At 41.0% G+C, this 20,274-nt stretch overlaps 1 protein-coding gene across 3 annotated transcripts in view; it reads left to right on the forward strand.

Annotated features, from left to right (window-relative positions):
• Nucleotides 1-1,893: 1,893 nt before the first annotated feature.
• larp1 (La ribonucleoprotein 1, translational regulator) overlaps nucleotides 1,894-20,274 on the forward strand; it is a 57,122-nt gene continuing 38,741 nt past the window's right edge. For all 3 annotated transcript variants that reach the window (XM_046039560.1, XM_046039561.1, XM_046039562.1), the window contains exon 1: nucleotides 1,894-2,562. In XM_046039560.1, the coding sequence (XP_045895516.1) occupies nucleotides 2,175-2,562 (388 nt within the window). In that variant the 5' untranslated portion in view covers nucleotides 1,894-2,174. The remainder of the gene's footprint in view (nucleotides 2,563-20,274) is intronic.

Consider the following 20,274-nt stretch of genomic DNA (forward strand, 5'->3'; position numbering starts at 1 on the left):
CTGGACCCAGACCACACGTGCACCACCGGTATGGACACGTGTGTAGCGTGTTGGAACAGTGAAGAGACGTTTAGGTGCATTTTCCCACTTTCTTTTACAGATTTTAGAAAACAGAGTGACATTAAATGCACGAGTGAGGGACAAACAAATGTTATGTCAGCATCACAAAGTTGTATAAACTGGCGTTTACAGTGAAAACCCATAGACTGTACATAAAAAAAAACTGTTTTAGACGGATATTTAATGAAGCAACGGCGATTTTCTGACACGTCCGGGGGAGACCTACGTCATCGAGAATCTGCGCTGCATTTACGTCAGTCGTAAAAATCTAATTTATTTAATAAATACATAGGTTAACAACTCATGTTGGCTGAGTAAGTAAGTAAATGTAGCGAATAGGCAAAATAAAGGAACAGGTAAACACAACTGCTTGTGTGATATTATTATACATGCACTCTTCTGCAGAAATACATAAATGTAATATACATTAAATCCAAAAGGTGTTCTTGCTTGAAAGGCTACATTTAATTAATCAAGTTGTACACTTATCTTCATAATTTCTGTGTGACTGGTAAAAGTAGTAGATTAGATTTCAGTAAATAGCCTATTGGTTTACCTAAGTAAGATTTTAAGGTTACTTGTTACTTGTAGTATTTGTATTTCTATTTTATGCTACTTTATGCTTCAGTTCCACTACATTTATTTGACAGCTTTAGCTAAGAGTCACCTTGCAGATTTAGATATTTCAAATAAACAAGATGCCTTTTTATAGATTAAACTACACAGCTGTTAAATAAATAAAACTAGCTCTACCTCAACCACATTGCTTACATGTCAATGCATCAATAATGATGTAATCTATAAAAGAATATACCATACTGAAACTGATTTTTCTTAGTAACTTTTAGTTTTGAAGCTTAAAGCAGATGTTGCTGTAAACTTTTGAATTCAGGACTTCAACTTTCAATAGGCTATTTTTACATTGTGGTTTTACAATTTTTTGGTCTGAGTATTATATTGAAAAACATTTCTTTAACCACTGGTGTCATGCGTAAAATTTAATGCAACATGTGTAAGAAAACAGACATCAAATGTGATTAATGTGTGGCTAGCTATTAAAGTTTGATTCATGACTGATTGTGAATAGTCTTCTTGTCATGTGTTTCAGTGATGCAGACCTTTGTGTATCTCAATGGCTCCTTCTCCTCCTAGAGGACAAAGAAATCTATAATCTAATCAATCACACATTAAAGACTGGTAAATTTTCCTTATTTTAGTTCAAAGGGATGCTATGTCAAAGCTAACATTTCATGTTTTAATTTAATCTTTAAGATGGTGATTTGCATTTTAATTCAATATGTAGATTTCGTCTATATCTCTAGAATAAATGTGCATAAAAATGGTTCATTAAAAACATGTTGCAACATAATAATGGGCTGGTTGATTTCTCTTTAATACACTAAATGAAGCTGCTAACTTCATACTAGAGGAGGACGAAGTACACAAATCAATCAACTAATTGTTTCAACTGTACTTGTATAAACTGTTGGGTAGTTTCATTTATAGATAAAACATCGTATTTTTTATTTTTTAACTCTTTATGTGATATGTGTATAAAAATCCTAATTTGTAAAGTAATTAGCAATTGAAGCTGCTACTCGAGTAGGCTACTTGAGTAAACGTAGGCTACTTAGTTACTGTGCGCTGCTTAATACAAAAAACAATATTTATCCATAATACATTTCGTTAAGAAAAGCACTTGAATGCGGCACTTTACTTTAGACATTGAAAATCAAGAGCATTTACGACGACACTTGAAAGCAGCATCTCGACCTGACCCATAAGCGCGCTCCCGGCTTTACATGGCTACTCCCCCTCTACGTCCTACGTGCGCGCACCCTTCTATCGCGTGGTGGGGATCATCCATATTGCTGCTAGTGGTGGAGTTAAGGTTGTAATCCTGAGAGGCCCTCGGACACGTTTCTTTATTTTTATACATGTTTTAATCCAGCGCGGACTACTCTGCGGCTTAGACTGAAGCTCTTTTGGTCTGGGAGCGACAGAGGAGCGGCAGACTCCGCGGAAAAACTTCACATTTCCTTGAAATTGAAGGCGAATTCGGGCCGGGGGGAGGACTGGTAATCCTGAGGGGGGAAGAAAGACGGCGGTGGGAAATGGCCACTCAGGTGGAGACTCTCCTGCCCGGCAACCCGCTTGCTAAAGCGGAGGAGCACGGTAAAGTGATCCGCGGTGAGCCGGAGGAAGAGGAGTGCGGCCGGGGCGACGGGGCCAAGCGGCAGACGGGTGTCGCCGACCAGGGGAGCAGCAGCGGCGGCAGCAGCCCCGGGCAGGGAGGGACCCCCGGTACGGAGGAGCAAACCCCAAAACAGGCGACAGAGGAGGGCAAAGGGGGTTGCGACAGTGACGACAAGCAAAACGAGGAAGGTGTTAAAAGCAGCCACAAAAAGGAGTTTACAGAAGCTCCCCCGCCCAAGGTGAACCCGTGGACTAGGAATATGAATGCGGTGACCGTGGTCAGCGTGAATGGACAAGCACACCACGGTTTGTAACCTCCTTCAGTTACAAGATGATTTTACTGGGCTGTGTCAGTGTGGTGTTTGTGTCTGTCCTTTCAGGTGTGGTCACACGGGTTGTCCCAGCAGCTGTCACCGGGGTCAGATAGGATTTATTGAACTAAGAAAAAAGAGCCAAGTTGGTGCAAAAACAAGCCCCTGTCTGTGGTCGCCATGCAAGCTGGTTATATTTGGAGTAAAATCCCTCCCTCCTCCTCCTCATGAAAGCTATTCCTGGAGTTGAGGGTGGCAGACCCATAGGTGGCCGGTTGCACAAGAGATCACACCCTTAAAAAGAGCAGTTAAAAAGCTCCAGTGATAGAGGACAAGACTTGAACCCCTTTAATCACACAGCATTATTACCTTTACTGTAGGTCTGTTTGAAATTAAATGATCTTGTCTCTGCTTCTCCTTTAATCATAATTTTAAGAGATTAAAGAGCAATTAAGGGCTTCTGTTCCCAAAGTCAATAGATAGAGAAAACAGTATTTTGCTTGTGTGTGCTGCACTTTTATGGACACGTTGGGTCGTGCAGGTACTGTGCAAAGTTGCTGTGCTTGTGTCACCACACCAGACAAACTGATTTTTATTTCATTTTTAGTGGAGCAAGCTTTTGGTGTTTATTTGTGCATTTCCTTCCTGCATTTTGTGTGTGTGTGTTTGTGTAAGAGGGGGGCTTATTTTCAGCCGTGTCATCGTGCATGTGACTGCAGAAGCTTTTAAAGTTAGAAGTGGTAAAGAGTAGCTGAAATGTCATTATGTTAGCCTGCTTCAACACCATGCCCTTCCTCCCTTCCTTAATGTGTGCCTCAGCCAGTCCGACCTCAGCTGACTCCCTGTTGCTTGCCAAATATTTAAAGTTGTGGTTACTATACGTTTGTTTTTAAGGCACATTTCAGCGTTTACCCACCTCAGACATTAATGAGACATCCGCCCATGTCTCGCATTGCATGTCTCGCATTAGAAGAAAAGCCACGAGCTTGGCCGGCTGTATAGCTGCTTAGCCGGCTAACAATAGCACACAGGCTCTTCTTTTGGCCTAGTGCGTCGCCAAGCCCTTCCCACTCCGACTTTAGCTTAGCTTCCCGGTTGCTACTGTCCATTTCCAGCCACCCCGTGTAAAACATGTCAGCTTTCAGCCTGTCTAAAGATCGATTCTCGACACTGAAACACGACCCGATCGTGAGCCATCTGCTCGTTTAATCTCATAAAAAGAAAGGAGCAGGTTTGTTATGAGACGTCACGTGTTCACTCCACGTGTTCCCCGAGAGAAAGGCATGGGCGCTGCTAGGTAGCTAGTTAGCTAGCTGGCTAACTGCGTCAGCTCGGTGCAAACGAAGAGACTCGTTATCATTTTGAGGCTTTCCTGCGTGAGACAGTCCGGTTGTTTCGTGTGAAATAACCTGGCTGCCATGTCCTGTATGTGTTGTCAGTGCAAACCCGGCTCCTGCCTGCTTGTCCACCCAGCTACCTGTCGTTAGCATGGGATCCAGCAGGCGAGAGTCATCATGGCTTCTGCTTGATCTCACACTGGTCCAGGTGTAAAATGACAGTTAATAATGTTTTGTCATACAATTACACATAAGGGTTTTCTCAACTTTAGGACTGGTTGTCAAAATATGTAAAGTGATTAATGATGATGCACTTGGAGACATCTCCCCCTCTCTGCTCTGTGTCAAGGCAACGTGGTGTCTGTCCCCGCTCACAGCCATGTGTGCTTTTTTCCCCTGGACACTGTTTTGCAGTTGGCACATCATGATTATGAACGCTGCCTGTTAGTGATTTGTGTTGACTTTTTGTTTGCTTTGCTGGAGCACATTTAAACTAATGTAGACCTTAGATTCAGGGTACATGCTGTGCCCTGAATCTAAAGTCTACTGGAGCAGTCTGGTTGGCACAAACATGGAAAAGGAAATCTGTTCAATCTTTAAGTGTGAGTGCAGCCTAAAATGTAGGAATATTTTAAAGTTTTACTGTTTTAACGGTTAAGTTTAAAGTCTGTGTCCTGTGACATTTCATTTTGGTTGACTACCAAAAAGTAAGAAGTCTTTGACAGGTAACATGCTCTCTTATCAGTTGTGTGTAATTTGTGTGTCCTTGAACAAGATCCTGCATAAGAACACCAGCTGAAAGGCTGAACATGGATTTACATGGCCCAGGCAGCTTGTTTTATCCCAGTACGAGTATGTTGCTGTATGTGACTTTAAATTGTGGCAAGAGCAGGGTGGATTTGGATTTCAAATAAGCTGCACATTTTCGCAACCGCTTCAGGCATGCCACTACTGACTAGGTTTACTGTTGATTGTTTGGGAAATATTTTAGCCCGAAAGATACAGCTGCAAGCACGTCACCAGCTTGCTTTTCTTTGTCAGAGATCTGAGCTTTTGCCTTGAACGTCACATAAAACACATGGTATTAATCTACGGAAGACGTGGGCTAATATCTGCCACATTAAATTCACATAAGGGTATATAAAGTGCCAGCGTAACATAAAACCTGTAGTGCATCCAGCTGTCACCCTCCAACCACGTCATCAGTGGTTAAAACATCATTACCATGACCACCCAGCACTTGTTATATTGATGACTGATAATCAGCTGACTCATCATGAGCATTGAACAGTTTGAGGTCATAAAATAGATTTTCAGCCCTGTTAGACCTGGTCTTTGATACTCTGAAGTTATGTCCAGAGGGGCCTTTGGAAATGTGAGACTGATTGCGCAGTTTCAAACCAATAATCTTCTAGGCCACTTATGTGATGCCACCTGAAACGGACATAAACAGTGTGTATCAAGTTGGCCGTGCGCTTGTGCACAATACAAATAAAATTGTAAAACATTGCTCCATAGTGCTACTTTGGTTGAAACACTCCACAGGGTACCTTGAAGTTGCGACCGAACAGAATTTCATTCCCTGTTCATATCCTTGAGGACTGGGGTGAGACATATTAGCTTCTGGTTATGAATTGACCTTCCATTGAAGCTGGTTTGACTTTTACATTTCTGGAATTTAACTTAATCACTACTCAGTTTGTGATCAGTCAAGTGACACTGTTTGTGCAGCAGTGAAGATGTATTGAATTCGCTGCAGTATGTGGTTTTTTTATGTTTCTCTCAATGTTGGAATTTGAGGTGCAGTAGAACAGAAGCAGTCAGAGTAGGTCAATCATGAGCAAATGCCTTTATTCTTTTGACTGCCATGTTGTGTTTAAGTAAACCTAAATTGGGCTCAGCACAACTTTTCGGTATATTTTGAAGGTGTATGGGTCGGAATCAGAATAATTTCCCAAACAAGTGGACTCAGTCCCTCTGAACAGTTAAATGTCTTGATTATTTCTGCCCTGGAGGGAGTTTATGGTGAATTAGCGATAAATGCTAGCAGTAGTGTTGCCACAGAACAAGAGTCCCAGTGTCTTTTTATAAGCAGAACCTCTCTTTACCCAAAGTTCTTAAACATAGTCTTTAATTCATTCAGTCAGATGGGGAAATGTCATGGATGCAGAGAAAAGCAATGCAAACATTAGTTTTTTTTAGCAGATTCTCACAGCAGTATTGGTGGTAGCAAAATCCAATTAGCTGCAAACGAGAATGCTCTGAGTAAAAGAGCTGTCGCAGCTCCTCCTAAGCACGGCTGAAGACATGGCACATGAACACACCAAGCACAGATCTTTATAATCTTGAGAAGCTAACCAGCCTCTTAATAAGTCAAAGGTTTTTGCATTTTGCTAAGAAGGGAACATTCAAAATTATCCATAACCTGACCAGTTATGGTAGTTTGTGGCCGATATCTGTACAATTTAGTGTCACAATTTAGCGTCAGATAGTGGTTTATCTTTTTTTTTTACTGACATGAACAAACATTTTGGATCACATGCCCTATAGTGTTGGTTTCTCAGGCGTTGTGCAATTACACCGCCACACGCTAGTTAGCGGTAGCGCTGTGTTGACTTTTGCCGGCCGAGCAGGCTAACTTCCGGTTTAGCCCTCGGCTAACTTGAATGGGGGTAAAATTGTATACGTGCAGTTGTTAGACTTTTCAAATGTTATTGACCGAATGGATCACATTCTGATAGTGAAACGAGTCATTTCGCCTGGGTTGTGATGGTCAAATATATTGATCCACCTTTTTACGGCTGCTGGTTTGGCCGCTACTAAAAGTTACTTCAAAGCACGGGCCACTTCCTTTCGGCTCAGAGGCATTGCGACCAATCAGAGTTCTTACGGGTCGCGTCACCACCACATGTAGTTACATTTTTGAGGAGGTGCACGTCAGGCTACAGGCTCAGGTGTACGGTGATTTTTTTCTACAAGAGGCTGTTTTACGCTGAGATAAGGAGATGATGTACACAAATGAGTTGGCGAGAATTAACTCACATATACCAATAGTCATTGATAACCTCACAGAGGTTAAAAAGCTGAAATTCCTTGCCAGTCAGTCAGAACTGAAGAAGCCTCTTGGATGATTTTAACCTATCCTGGATCATGTATACAGTTGTTCCATTTGAGGTGTCAGAGGTGATACCCAGTTCAGAACAACCTTATTTAAAATCCGTTTACTTTTTGCTGTTGTAAAGAATGCAGGCTGACATGCATTGTTGTCTTGTAACTGAGGTGTGACCCCCGTGGACAAAGAATAAGGAATGACTGCCAGATCTACCAAATTAATAAATGTAAATGTAGGTTCTGCTCGATGCATTAGCATTCCTTTAGCGAGGGCAGGACTCTTTCATTAACACTTGCAAATGCAGCCCTGTCTGTTTGAAACTTTGGGTAGAAAGGGATTGTTCAGTGAATCGTGAGTTTTAGCCACTCTTGGTCTGTGAGGGGTCGTCATAAAGGTGTGGTATGTGATTGGAATCCATTACACAGTCAAATTATATAGTCAAATTCAGCGAAGATCTCCTCACGGTCTGCTAGATGTCTCTTCTGTGTGTGTGCTAAAAGCGGACATGTTTTTACTACTTTTAGTAACTTAGCTTGTTTCTTATTTCACTGTTTTAATTGTACTTCATTCTACAACTTAAGCATCACTTACTTATTGAATTCGCCTCCTTCAGTTCTCTTCCCACTCACAGACCTAACGTCTCCGCTGCAAACACGTCAGCGTTCCCCACTTCTTATGCCGTTTTTCCATTACCGGTACCTGCTCAACTCACCTTGCCTCGACTCTGTTTGGCCCTACTCCGTTTTCCATTGCAGATAGTACCCCTCAATCTAGCTGGACGTCATAGCGACGACACACAACTGCCGCAATGTAATATTCAATGCGACACACACACCAGCGGCGCACACGCAGCTGTCTCTTGATTTAAGTTAAAACGTTTCAACATTACCCAGAATATCAAGACAGATAAGACAGAGGTGATACGAAAAAAGTACCTGGCAGGAGGTACAAGTACAACTTTTGCATAATGGAAAACCAAATGAAGGCGAGTAGAGTAGAGGCGAGTTGAGCTGGTACCGTGCGGTGGGAAAAGGGCTTTACCGTCTCTCTCTCCCTGTATGTCCACTTCGTTGACTTTCTCCATCAGTAGTAGGCTAGGCTGTATAAAGTCACCTCTGGTGATTCCCTTCACAGCAGCAGCTGAGCTGCATGTTGAGGAGGCCTGTTGACGACGTAGCCTATCAAAACAAAACCAACGTGGTAGCGAACAAATAACATCTGACTGGTGTGGTCACTGTCGCTTTACCTGGTCCGCTCTTCTGACTTAACGTAATCCCTGTGTTTCTCTGATAAATGCTACAGTGTGTCGCCTAACCTGGGCGGCCCGCCGAAGTAAAGTGTATGTGTGGGGAAACACTGAATTAACCGTGCTTTTCTTTTTACAAGCCAGGTCTTTAACAGTGTCGACCAGCACTGTGTCTCCCTCCATCTTGATGAGTTTGTGAGTAGACGGCTGCGTGCAGACGCAGAGGGAGGGGCGGGGCTGCGCGGTGAGAGGGGAGAGAGAGAGAAGAGCAAACGCTGACAGGACTTTACGGAAACATATTAATTAACTCAACATCAAACTATATCAGTATAAACGGTATTGTCTAATTTCATATGTCTTTTGAAATTATATCGGTATACATTATATACTGATATACTGCCCTATGTATAATACACTATAATGTAGTAGTAAATCAATATAACCACGCATTAATTCCTTCTCTGGGCAGGATAGCTTGACTGACCATATAGTAAAGTTGTAAACATATAAAATTCATCTTCATAGGAGAAATTATTATTGTTGACAAATACTGTACATGAATAAACGCCTAACATATCTTTGTATGTAGGGGGATTGCTTTCCTTGTTTTTTTTTCCGACATTAAAGCCTTCACTCTGTGCGGATGGCTTTCTTGCCTGCTCTAAATTAAGTTGTGAATTTGAAGGACTCTGAAGTGTGTGATGTTTTGAAGCTGCTTGGGATTCCTGCAGCAGTCGCTTCTACAGCAGGGTTTCACAGAGTTGGGGGTTGCCGTTTCCAAATTAGCATGGACGCCTCACTTGTCCCCCACACTTGTCCCCCACACTTGTCCCTGATCTGTGAATCTTGTCGTCTTTGTTGTGGCCGTGAAGAGGCAGACCCCACATTTGGCCCACATCAGACACCTCGGGCTGTTTGTAGCCAGGTTTTTATTAGGTGTCGGGACCCGACTAAGGTCACAAACGTGGAAGGAGCGCTGACTCGTGAATGAGTAAAGAAGAACTACTGTTGCAGGATAGACTGCCACCGCTTCTGCTACTTCTGAATGTGTGTTTACTGTGTGGATGCAAGCTCAGCTGATTGGTTAGCCCTTTGAAATGATGTTGCATCTTCATGTTTGCAGGTTCTGTTTGACCCACATCTAGTGTCATTGCTTTTATTGTATTATTTTCAGTGCTCCACTGATGTTTAATTCCAAATACTTGTCATTAGTACTAATGCACACACATTTTGTTTTCATCTTTGATACAGATTTTGGTCACTTTAAATCTCATAACCCATTTCATAATGCAACACAATATTATGTATAGAGGAATTCCTTCTGTAAAACTTTAGTTCTGATTGGATGCAATATTTGTGTCCACTCTCTCTCTCTTTTATTTTGGTGTCTGCTTACTTTGAGTCTAGTTTGAACAAAGGGCTCCATGGGTTTTCACACATCACAAGCAGCATTAAAACCTTCCAAAGACAAACATATTACTAGAGCTGAAACAATTAGTTGATTAGCAGATAATTAACAGTAATTTTGATAATTGATCATTTTTAAAGCCAAAATGCGAAACATTTTCTCTTCAGCTTCTCTAAATAGATGATTTTTTGCTTTACTCTGTTTAATATCTTAAATTGAATAACCTTTTGGATGGGAATTTTCTGTTTTCTGACAAATTAGACATTTTTGCTAATGGAAATAAGCTACATCCCTGGATATTGCAGAATCAATATGAAAATATATCAAAATCATTACATATGAATATGGTTAATTTGTCAACAACTGAAGCACATATTTAGTTTTACAGCATTCATGCTTGAAGCTGTACACTCTGTCAGAAGTCAAAGATCTAACAGCAGTTCAACTCAGAGTGGAAATGCTAAGCTAGGTATCAGCCCAGTGTTTATTGTACATACTCTACTCGAGCTGCTTTATCTGTCTTGTTGTGTCTGGAGTCGTTGATAGCTGCACATCCCTCTGTGAGCCTCGGCGGTGCAGGCATTTGATCAGGGTGTGGACCGTTTGCTTCAAGGATGTGCCCATTTAGTGGTGTATAAAACGTGACTAAGCTCCTGTAGGAGGTTTATGAAATGTTTTATTACCAAATAGTGTTGGCCATGTGAGAGAGAGACGTGTTGCAAATTTGAATATGGATGGTGTCTACTACTACTCCTCCACAGTAAACTATTTGATGTGTTTGTCCACTGCGACTTGGAGCTTGTTGTTTAATGACCCGCATGCTGAAAGGAGGAGCAGATGTTGTCATCCAGAAATTAAGTATCTGCAGCTTGTTGACCAGTTAGTGATATTTTCAGCTCATACCTAAGAGAGAAGTCTGTTATATGGACAGGCCACACGACACAATTCCGGCCATGATTTGTGTGTCGGGTAACGTTTTAATGACTCGCCCAAGGACATTCACCTCACTTTCTAGTTCACCAAGACATGCTGTTGTTGTGATGTGTCTGGAGCTGCTCTGCTGCTCTGGGACCGTCTCGTCCTCTCATGTTAGCTTTGCTAACCTACCAAATTCCAACAGTAATTTATGATATTTTGTTGAATTTACTAAAGATGTTTTATGCTTGGATACATAATGTTGTTGTGATATGAAATTACCTATATTGGGATATGAGATTTCAGTCATATTGCACAGCCCTAGTTGTCAAAGTTTTAGCTCACAGCAGGAAAAGAAGCAGCTGTTTAGTCCAAACTATCAGCAGCACAATATAGCTGAAATGTGTTTGAAACTATAAACAGAAAAGCATTCCACAGTGGATTTTAGGATTCATCAAGGAAGTTGGATGCAGAGCTTAACCCTGTCAGCTCATCATCGATGTGGATGGCAGGCGAGATTCGGTGTCTGGTTAGATATGGGCTAAATGTGTGTGTGTTTTTGTAGGGGATCTTATTGTGGCTCAGTGTACACGGGTGACGTCACCACACTGATCATATGACGCCAGGGAGACGCTTTAACATGTGGGGAGGGGTAGGCGGCCTGCCGGCGTGCCCTCTGACTATCGTTTCCTCCATATTTGGGTCTTGCAGACAGGCTTCCCTACTCTGACATCACTCAGTGCTACTGTGCATGTGAGACCATCATACTGCAGCAGCGTGTAGACAATGTTGTTGATTAGGTTTCACACTGATTAAATGTTCATTTAGATTTTGACTTTGAGAAATGGCCAACCATTATAAGAGACTGTAAGGTGTTTGTTACATGTCCTCATCCAGCTCTTGTTTCTCTGTGATGAACACTTAAACATTTAAATTCAAATGTGTGTTTATAATGTGGGGTTTCTCTGTTGAATTGTGGTTTTTGTGGAGGTTTTGTACAGTATCATCCTACGAGGAAGATGACGGAGTGCAGCTTTTCCCTCATGACTTGTCACAGTAACTGGGAAATCCCAGAACACTCACCCACTCACCTCAAATAAGCAAATTTAAGACAATATGACTTCAATGATAAAACAATACATGTGGGAGCAGAAAAAACCTACTCACCATAGCCAACAGCAATTCTCAGTGTCTGGCAGAGGACTGGGCCTCTTTACCAAAACTACCACTGTGTTTATCTAAGACTGCAGAGCCGACGTGGCACATGGTTTATTTATAGGATTCACCAGTGATACCCTGTGGACTTTGGAGCCGGTATTGTCACTTGTGTAAGCTGTAGCACCCATGGGAATTTGTTCTTGGACTCCACCTGAGGTGTAAAGAAGACAGGGGACTGTCTGTTGGGGTCTGTTGATAATAGTAAAATGGAAAGAGGATTTCTGACAGAGAGCTGCTGTTTTAATCTCAATTAAAAGGAAATGGTCACGCAAAACTGAATGAATTGAACTACTGTAACAGTATTGGAGAGACTGAGGGAGAGAGAATGGTTAAAGTGAACTGGTGGGGGGTTGGTTGTAGCTAATGTTAATGGTAGCCTCTGGCAGTCGGGTATGCACAGAAGGCTGCAACAACTGGTTCTGAGCGCTGTGAAGAAAGATGTAGGGAATAAACAAAGGGGAGAAAGAAAGAAGACAGTGAAATGAGAGTGAACTGTTAGAAGTGGGGGGGGGGGGGGACTGACGGAGAGGAGAGGGGGATGATTGAGTCACTACATACTAATGTGTGTTGACATTTTCCTCACTCTAAGCTAAACCCAGACAGCTAACCTTTTAGCTTAAAAAAGACAGTATTGGAATATGACCAATTAGGAGCAGTTGCAAGGCATTTTCTTCTGCTGGTGTAGGCTAGCAGTTTCCCCTTCCTTCCAATCTGTTGGCTAAGCTAGGCTAAACACATCTGGCACTTGTGAGCACACAAATTAAATTTTTATATATTTTTTTTTCATCAAACTCCTGGTAAGAATGCCAAGAAGTGTTTTTCCTAAAATGTCAAACCATTTAATGAGTTTAGTATTCACAAATTTGTTTGTGTAATTTGCAAATTTAACTCGCACCGGTTTCATCATTGTTTACATAAATATGAATTAAAACAAAAAACATATTCAATTATGGTCAAGTTAAACACGTAAACACATTTTAGGTGCCTGACTGCTTGTTTGACATTCTGACCTTAGACTTGGTTTTAAGTTGCACTGGTGTGACCTAAGCTGGTGCGGCGTTGTTGGTGTGTTTGTATACAGCTGTTGTGTCTTTGCGTCGGGTTGTGTTTCTGGCCCAGCTCAATCCCGCTGTTTGTTTTGTTTATTCAAAATTGCACTGGGGTGATACAGTTATCGGTCATACAAGGTAGCCACACATGTTGTTGATGGGCAAACTTCAGCCTGTGTGGGGGAGGTTATGTATGTTTGTGCCTTTGTTTGAAAGCTACACTGAAATGGAGAGTTTAGTTTAGCGCTGTATGATTCTGGATAAAATGAGAATCCTGCTTTGTCTCAGAATTGTTGATTTTCTTAAGCAGTTTTTTGCAGGTAGTTTGTCACACAGTGATTCCCCGTTTTAATGCTCTAGGTATGGATGTTATGTGATCAGGCAGCAGGGGTTTTCTTTTAGTTTAGCCAAAACAGCTTCAATATATAGTATTTTGTTTTGACATTTCAGGTGATTGAATACATTCATAGTGTTTCAAATACAGAAAAACGTTTTGTTTCCATATAAGCACATTGTTTGGTCAGAAGGATTATTGTATTTCCTCTTCCTCTCCCTTGACTCTGACTCATTTTGTTCTCATTTGCAGAGTATAGGTTTGAAATTGATTTCCCTGCAAATACAGTGGAAATAACGTATAGTGATCATGGTTAAAGTGATAAACCCCTTTAATGAAAAGCTTCGGACAGAATCATTCCTATGCAAATGTAGTTTAAATAATTTGCTTATCATAACCAAGTAGTCCGCTTGCAGTTTTCCTTTTGGGTCTTTTTATACAGGACAAGATACTGTATCTAAAAAATAAAATAAAAAAATCTGATCAAAAATTTTATACATTTGTTTTCAAACTCTGCTACCAGTTTGGCATTGATAGCCTACAGTTTTATTTTCAGGCCTGTTTAAATATTTAGAAATGCACTGAAACCACCACTGCCAGGCTTTGACTGAGAAGCCTATTTGCACTACTGATGTTACTATAACAGCACAATTATAACTTTAGCTATATTTTATGCAGTACGTAATCACTTTATAGTGTGTATGAGTACACTAATTTAATTTGTACAGTAATTTGAAAAGCTTTTGAAACGGTCAATAAAATTCACTAAATAGCCGTTTCATTGCTTTATATTCATCTAATAAGTATACATATGTCAAATCATAGTTTTCAGTCACGTGACATGCGAGGTGACCTGGAGGGCAAAACAAAAGACCAAGATAGCGGCTCACACCGGACTCTCTCGTAGAGACACCGCAAAAGCCTCAAAATTTTGTTTGGATCACTTCTCAACTCAAGAAAAAGATAGAAATGGACACAAACTGCAAGTGTTGGGCACTTGCGATCCATATACAGCAACCGCTGCCGTATTTCCGCCGCAGTGCTCAACTGTGATAATGTTTGTTTACCTTGAGGGGAATCCCTCAACTAACACAGCTCAGGCTTGCCTCCTGCTTGTCAATTAGTGCATCCGAAAGCACAACAACCATCCAGCATATTGGCAACGCAAAAGTAACAAACTCGGTGTAACTGTGTATTACTTGCTTCCTGGTTGGCAGGCAGCGGAAAATTACGTCTTTTTTTTTGCCCTCCAAGGGAGAGTTTTCCTTGGAATGTTATGTCACGTGAAAACTATGAATTAGATGGCAATATGCATAAAAAGTAAAGAAAAAGAAAATTGATTATTAGAATCTTCCACTTACAATGATCAATTTGACCTGGACAGACGTGATCACTATAAGAGGTTTCCACTCGACAGCAAAATCAGCGCACCTGTTGTTCCCTTCTCATCCTCCTCCGTACGTTTTCACGTATCCTTTTTCTTTTGTATGTTTCTATGATATTTAGCATGCGTCTCTGTAACACTTGCGCACACACACACCTCACCTGTCCTTCAGTTGTAGAGAACATAACACTCCTATCAGCGCTCAAGTTGAGCACATAAAGCTGAGATAACACTCAAGGTGCTTTCAGCTCGTTTCAGTTTTGAGCAAATAACCCATTCAAACCAAAAACCCCACAAACTAAAGATTAATTGTAATTTAGTGATGTGTGGTTGTGGTATCTTAATTTTCTAAGGTCTGCAAAATGGCGAGGATCAGCGGTTTTTCTGTTTTACCAATCACAAAATTACATTACTATTGTGTTGTTTTTTTTTTTTGCTGTCTTTCTTGCTTGCAGACGTGTGATTTGGAATAAAATATGGGAATAATGTCTTATTGTGCTTGATAGCAGAAATCATAATTACAATTATTTTGGTCATTATTGAGATCACGGTTATATAACAGGATTTGATTAGCATTAAAACTAAAACTAACTATTAACAGCATCTTGTAGCGGAAGAGGATTACTGTAAGGCGGTGTTTGCCTAGTTTGACTGCTTTGGGGACGGCTGGGCCGCCGAGGGGCTCTGTGTGTTTGTGTGTGTGCACAGATGACAGGTGAACTACTAAAATTGACGACAGCTTATTGTGTTACATAGTTGCATAAAATTCAACCATAGTGTTCGGTCGGGAGATGCAGTTACTTGAACAAATGGTGAGTAAGAAAAGTATTAACAATTTGTTATGATATGAGTATGAGCATTCAATTTGTCATAGGAAGTCGGAATTTCCTAGTTCAAAGTCGGAAATTTCAAAGGGAAGGCACCCTTAAGTCGGATATCCGACTCGGAAAGTCGGGAGAACCGCACTTCCCTGACTTTGTGATCCAAGATGGCTGCCCAGTGTATCAACAGTTAGTGAAAGCTGTAGTTTGTTTATAAGCTATTCTGTATACTTGTCTCATAGAAATTCTCGTACACAAGGTGGTGTCCAACTGCTGTCTGTCAACGTGTTGCTACAACATACTAAACACAACGTGTTGTAACAATAGCTAACATGGCTAGTTGTAAACAATGACTCTCTGAGCGAGGTTTTCCGACTTGTTAACTAGAACGGCGTCAACTCGGGTGTGACGTCATTCCACGCTCCGACTTCTGACTTCCGAGGTAAATGGATCGCACCATTAAGCTAATAATGGTGACTACTAAGTTGAAGCAGTTAAAAACCTGAATTTGGGCACCTAAGGAGGGACGAGAGCTAGGGTTGGGCTGACAGATGGGCGATGGTTGAGCAGGCATCGTGATTGTAAAACTCGGCCCCCCCGACAAAAAAAATCAACATTTTTCACATTAAACCAGCAGGTTTTAATCGCCAGGAACATAATTATAAATTTTAAATATGCTTCAGACCTCCTCAGAATAATCTTATCCCTACACTCGGATACACAAGAGGCCTACACCTCAGGTAAACACACCAGCGTGCCCCTCTCCATCAGCAGCACGTTTATGAAGTCTAACCCTAACACTAAAAGACACCGAACTCGTCTCTTTTCCGCATTTTTCCACCCACGATCCGGCGGTTCCGGCGCTTATGGGCTTGTTAAAACAGCCGAAACTAACATCTGCACCCTGTATTCAGCGCTTTACCTGGTCCGTGCTTGTAAAATATCCGCCTACCAAGTTATTAACCGAGTGAAGTCTGTGCGAGGTAACACTCTCTGCCCCCCACGCTCCCTTGCGCGAGCGCGTCCGCGTGTTCATCCTGATCTTTCAATGTTGACATCGTCCGATGGAAATTTTGTAGACATTTTTGTAGACAACCCTAGCGAGTGCCACAACTGTAAAGGAAAGAGGTGTGCTATATTTACAACACAGGACAAAATGAGAGCTTCATTGCGAAACAGAATATGGCACAATAATCGTTTTATCTCTTATCTTGTTATTGTGGGGATGCCAAAATTCTGTTTATTGCACAGCTCTAAGTACCGTTTCCAGAGACCAAATCTGGGTCTAGATTCTCATAGTTCAAATGCATGAACTGTCCATAAATACCTCTTTAATTATACTGTTGTTTTTATTACCTGCTGTACCAGCACTTCGCAGTACGAAGTACTAAATAAAATAGAAAGGTCAAGGAAAAATATCTGCACCAAAAGGCAGCTGGGTGACCGCCTGAGGAGCAGCAACTTATAGTTTGACTGATGGGGAGGGGGCTCACCTTTGACCTTAAACATAGTTGGATAGTGCACGACTCAGCTGATTAGCGGAAAAACTGTATCATTGAACACTGTTTGCCCACTTGTTGCAGTGGTTGACAGACCACAAAATTCAGTTATGAACAGTAGTTTTTGGAAGCAGAAACCAGTCAGGTGGTGTTAGTTTCCCAGAAGTGGTTTCAAAGGAACTTTAGCCAACCGGGTTGTGTGACCCTCCCAAAGACTAACTACTTAACAGTTTCTAACTACTTAACAATTACAAGGTCTGTAAAATGTCAGACTGTCGCCCAAGCAGGTGAGTTGGAGACGATGGAGGACCTGATTTTAGTGTGTGTGTGTGTGTGTGTGTGTGTGTATAAAATAATTATGTCAAATGTAGAATGCCAAAAATACCAGGATGTCTACTGCACATGGTCGCAATTTGTAGTATGCAAGCCAGCATGCTTTTCAAAGGGTTAAAGTTTAAGGTACAATATATGACCTATCCTCAGCATTGTTTCTTCTTGGCATGACTGATGAGAGCCAAATGTGAGCGTGCGTCTGTGTCATCATTTCTAAAGTCCTCTGTTTTTGCCCGTCTTCACTAAACCGCTCTCTGGTGATGGTGATGCTAGATTAAAAGTCAGAGAATGACAAAAGTTATTACAATTCATCCTTAGAGGACTATAAATATTTGTACAAAATTTAAATGCAAGCCATCCAGTGGTTGTTGAGATATTTTAGTCTGGACCAAAGTGGAAGGCTGACCAACAGACCAACAAACATGACTTTGTCATCCCTGCAACCACGCTGCTAGCTTGGTTAATTAAAAAACAAAACAAGAACATAATGTGATGTACGAGGACAGGTACAGTTAGCTATTTTCCTCTGGCACTTGCTCTGAAGCTGATGCCTGCTTGAGTTCTTTGTCACGATGACGAGGCAGAAAGACTCAATAAAACCTGAGTTTGATCCATTTCCTGCTTCAGAAGATAGTATAGAGAGAGGTTGGGCATTTCAGCCCCTTGCTGGAGAGATCTGATGGTCACATTTTAAATCTGCCACTCTGTGTGTGTGTTTGCCTGTTTATACATACTCTGTCATGCACTGTAAGCAGCAGTGTGACAATTTTGAAACAGACTACTGTTGTTTGCACTTTTTGTTCAAACTAAGCAGATAAGAGCGGATAAATACTTGAGGAATTCATGCTGATTCCATGACTTAATTTAGCACTAAGTTGTTGCCCGGGCAAAAATTTCTATGTTAGGCTTCTGGGCGGAGACCAGGATTTTTGTTGTTTCATGAAATATGTGTTTACATGACTCAGATGTGTTTAGGTACATTGTATACTCTGTGTAAAGATGAACAAATGTTTGAAATGCCTGTAATGCTTGATGACAAATCAGTGGAAGCTGAAGAGCATTTAAGAGGTTATCTGATATTCACTTCTGCCAAGAAGGTTGTTTTCTGTGCTATGTGTTGTGACCTGGTCCCACCAGAAAGTGGCACAGTGAAATTAATCTGTGTGTCTTCGCAAAATACTTCTAGGAGCTGCTCACGAGGCTAGCCGGTGATCTACTCTTAACTGGTGATGCTAACAAGCTAGCCAAGAGGGGCATTAGCTCCTAGAGCATCTTTGTTTTCTCTTTACTGTGCCATTTACTCCTTCCTGGCTTTTTGTTCTCTGTATTGTGCATTGTTTTTTCAATTAAGTTATTTAAGTAGGATAAAAATCTCTCTCAGCTAACAAACTTGCTCAGTCGCTAATAAAACACTTCAGTTCACACAGTTTATGCAAAAGACATATTTTGTACCATCAACTCATGTCTCAAAAATGTCTGCTAACCTTTGTCCAGGTCAGTTAATGCTTGAGGGTTACTGCTTGTAAAACCCAAGGAAGACATTTATGCTGGAGACTTAATGCACCATTATAAAATCTAACTTTAAAAAGGGTCCTGATTCTGAGGTTGAATTAGCCTGAGAAAGTTGAATTTTTTGTGAACATTGTAGCTTTGGCACTTCGTTTGAGAAATCCTCTTGTTCCCATCTGTCATTAGTGATTTTTGGCTTAATGCTAGCTTCATGTGACGTCATCAGCCATCATTAGGATAAGCAGCAGACTGTTGAAGCACCATTATGACTACAGCGTGTGAGATGTTGAGTCAACCACTGGAAATGGCACCAGGTTATAAGAAGAAACGGTAAAATGTAGGCAGGTTCAGAAGTTGAGCTGTCAGCATCATAAAACAACAAACAAAGTGTTTATATAAAAATATGTTAAATAAATATGGAAGAGACCAAATTTATAGGGATGACTTAAAGATAAAATCAAAATTTAGTTGAATGCGTAATTTTAAATCTGCATCCAATGCTCTGAAAATAATGTCGTTAATGAGCAAGTATGTACTTTTTTTTTTAAAGGAAGGATAAGTTACAAAATATTAAACTGTCTTCTGTCTTTGGACCTTTAGCTTTGATTTTGTTTTTCACTTATCGACTAACAGTTTAGACTATTAGGGGGCAGCCCTACTAGTTACAGCATATAGCACAACATGCTGTGGGAAGAACTTGTAGCCATGTTAAATGATGGTCACACTGTGTTCTAAAAATTTGTTGAACAAAAGTATTTGTAATAAAAAGGAGCACCACACCCTATTGTGGGCTCAGGTTGCATGATTGTTGTTGGATTTTTATCTCCTATGATTCTTGCTGCCTCTTTATACTGTGCGAGGTTTTTAGCTTCCTAGAAATCATGTTTTGTATAACTTTTTCTGCCCTCAAAGCTTCTGTTTAAAATCCCCAGAGGACACATGACTGTGACACAGTCTGGCAAACGAAAAGAAGCAAAGGTCACCACTGTAGTGTCTGGAAGCTTGAGTTAAATCTCTGTTTAACCATTTCTCAACTCATTGACTCAAAACGTAATAAACAGTTAAATTTTAAAGTTCAGAGGTTATGTAATGAAGTCAGCGAATGACATATGTCACATTTTTAGGATACCAAAGGACACGTACTTAAACAAGGCATAAGGCTCTGCTTTCCCGTGTACGGTTTGGTGTCAAGAAGTGGCTCTGAACTGGAATCTATTCTAAATTTAACAGGGATCTCCATTGATTTTTAAAAAAAAAAAATTTTAAATCAGTTTACAGGTATTTGGCAGATCCAATGCATATGTGCAAATAGTTGAGTGTTGCTCTAGTGTGAGTTTTGCGATGTCTGATAAATTGTCTCACATTATGTCACTCGAGTCAGCATCAGTTGGGTACAAGTACTACAAGAAAATCTTGAGGTGTGGAGAAAAAAGTGAGTTTGCCAGACCTGTAGCCTGCTCTTTGTGAACCTCGAGGCTACATTAGCCACTACTAACATAACACATCTAAATCTTTGAGCTGAATTGTCAGCGGGCGAGTTGC

This window comes from Micropterus dolomieu, linkage group LG23 (genome assembly GCF_021292245.1).
Source record: "Micropterus dolomieu isolate WLL.071019.BEF.003 ecotype Adirondacks linkage group LG23, ASM2129224v1, whole genome shotgun sequence".
Lineage (NCBI taxonomy): Eukaryota > Metazoa > Chordata > Actinopteri > Centrarchiformes > Centrarchidae > Micropterus > Micropterus dolomieu.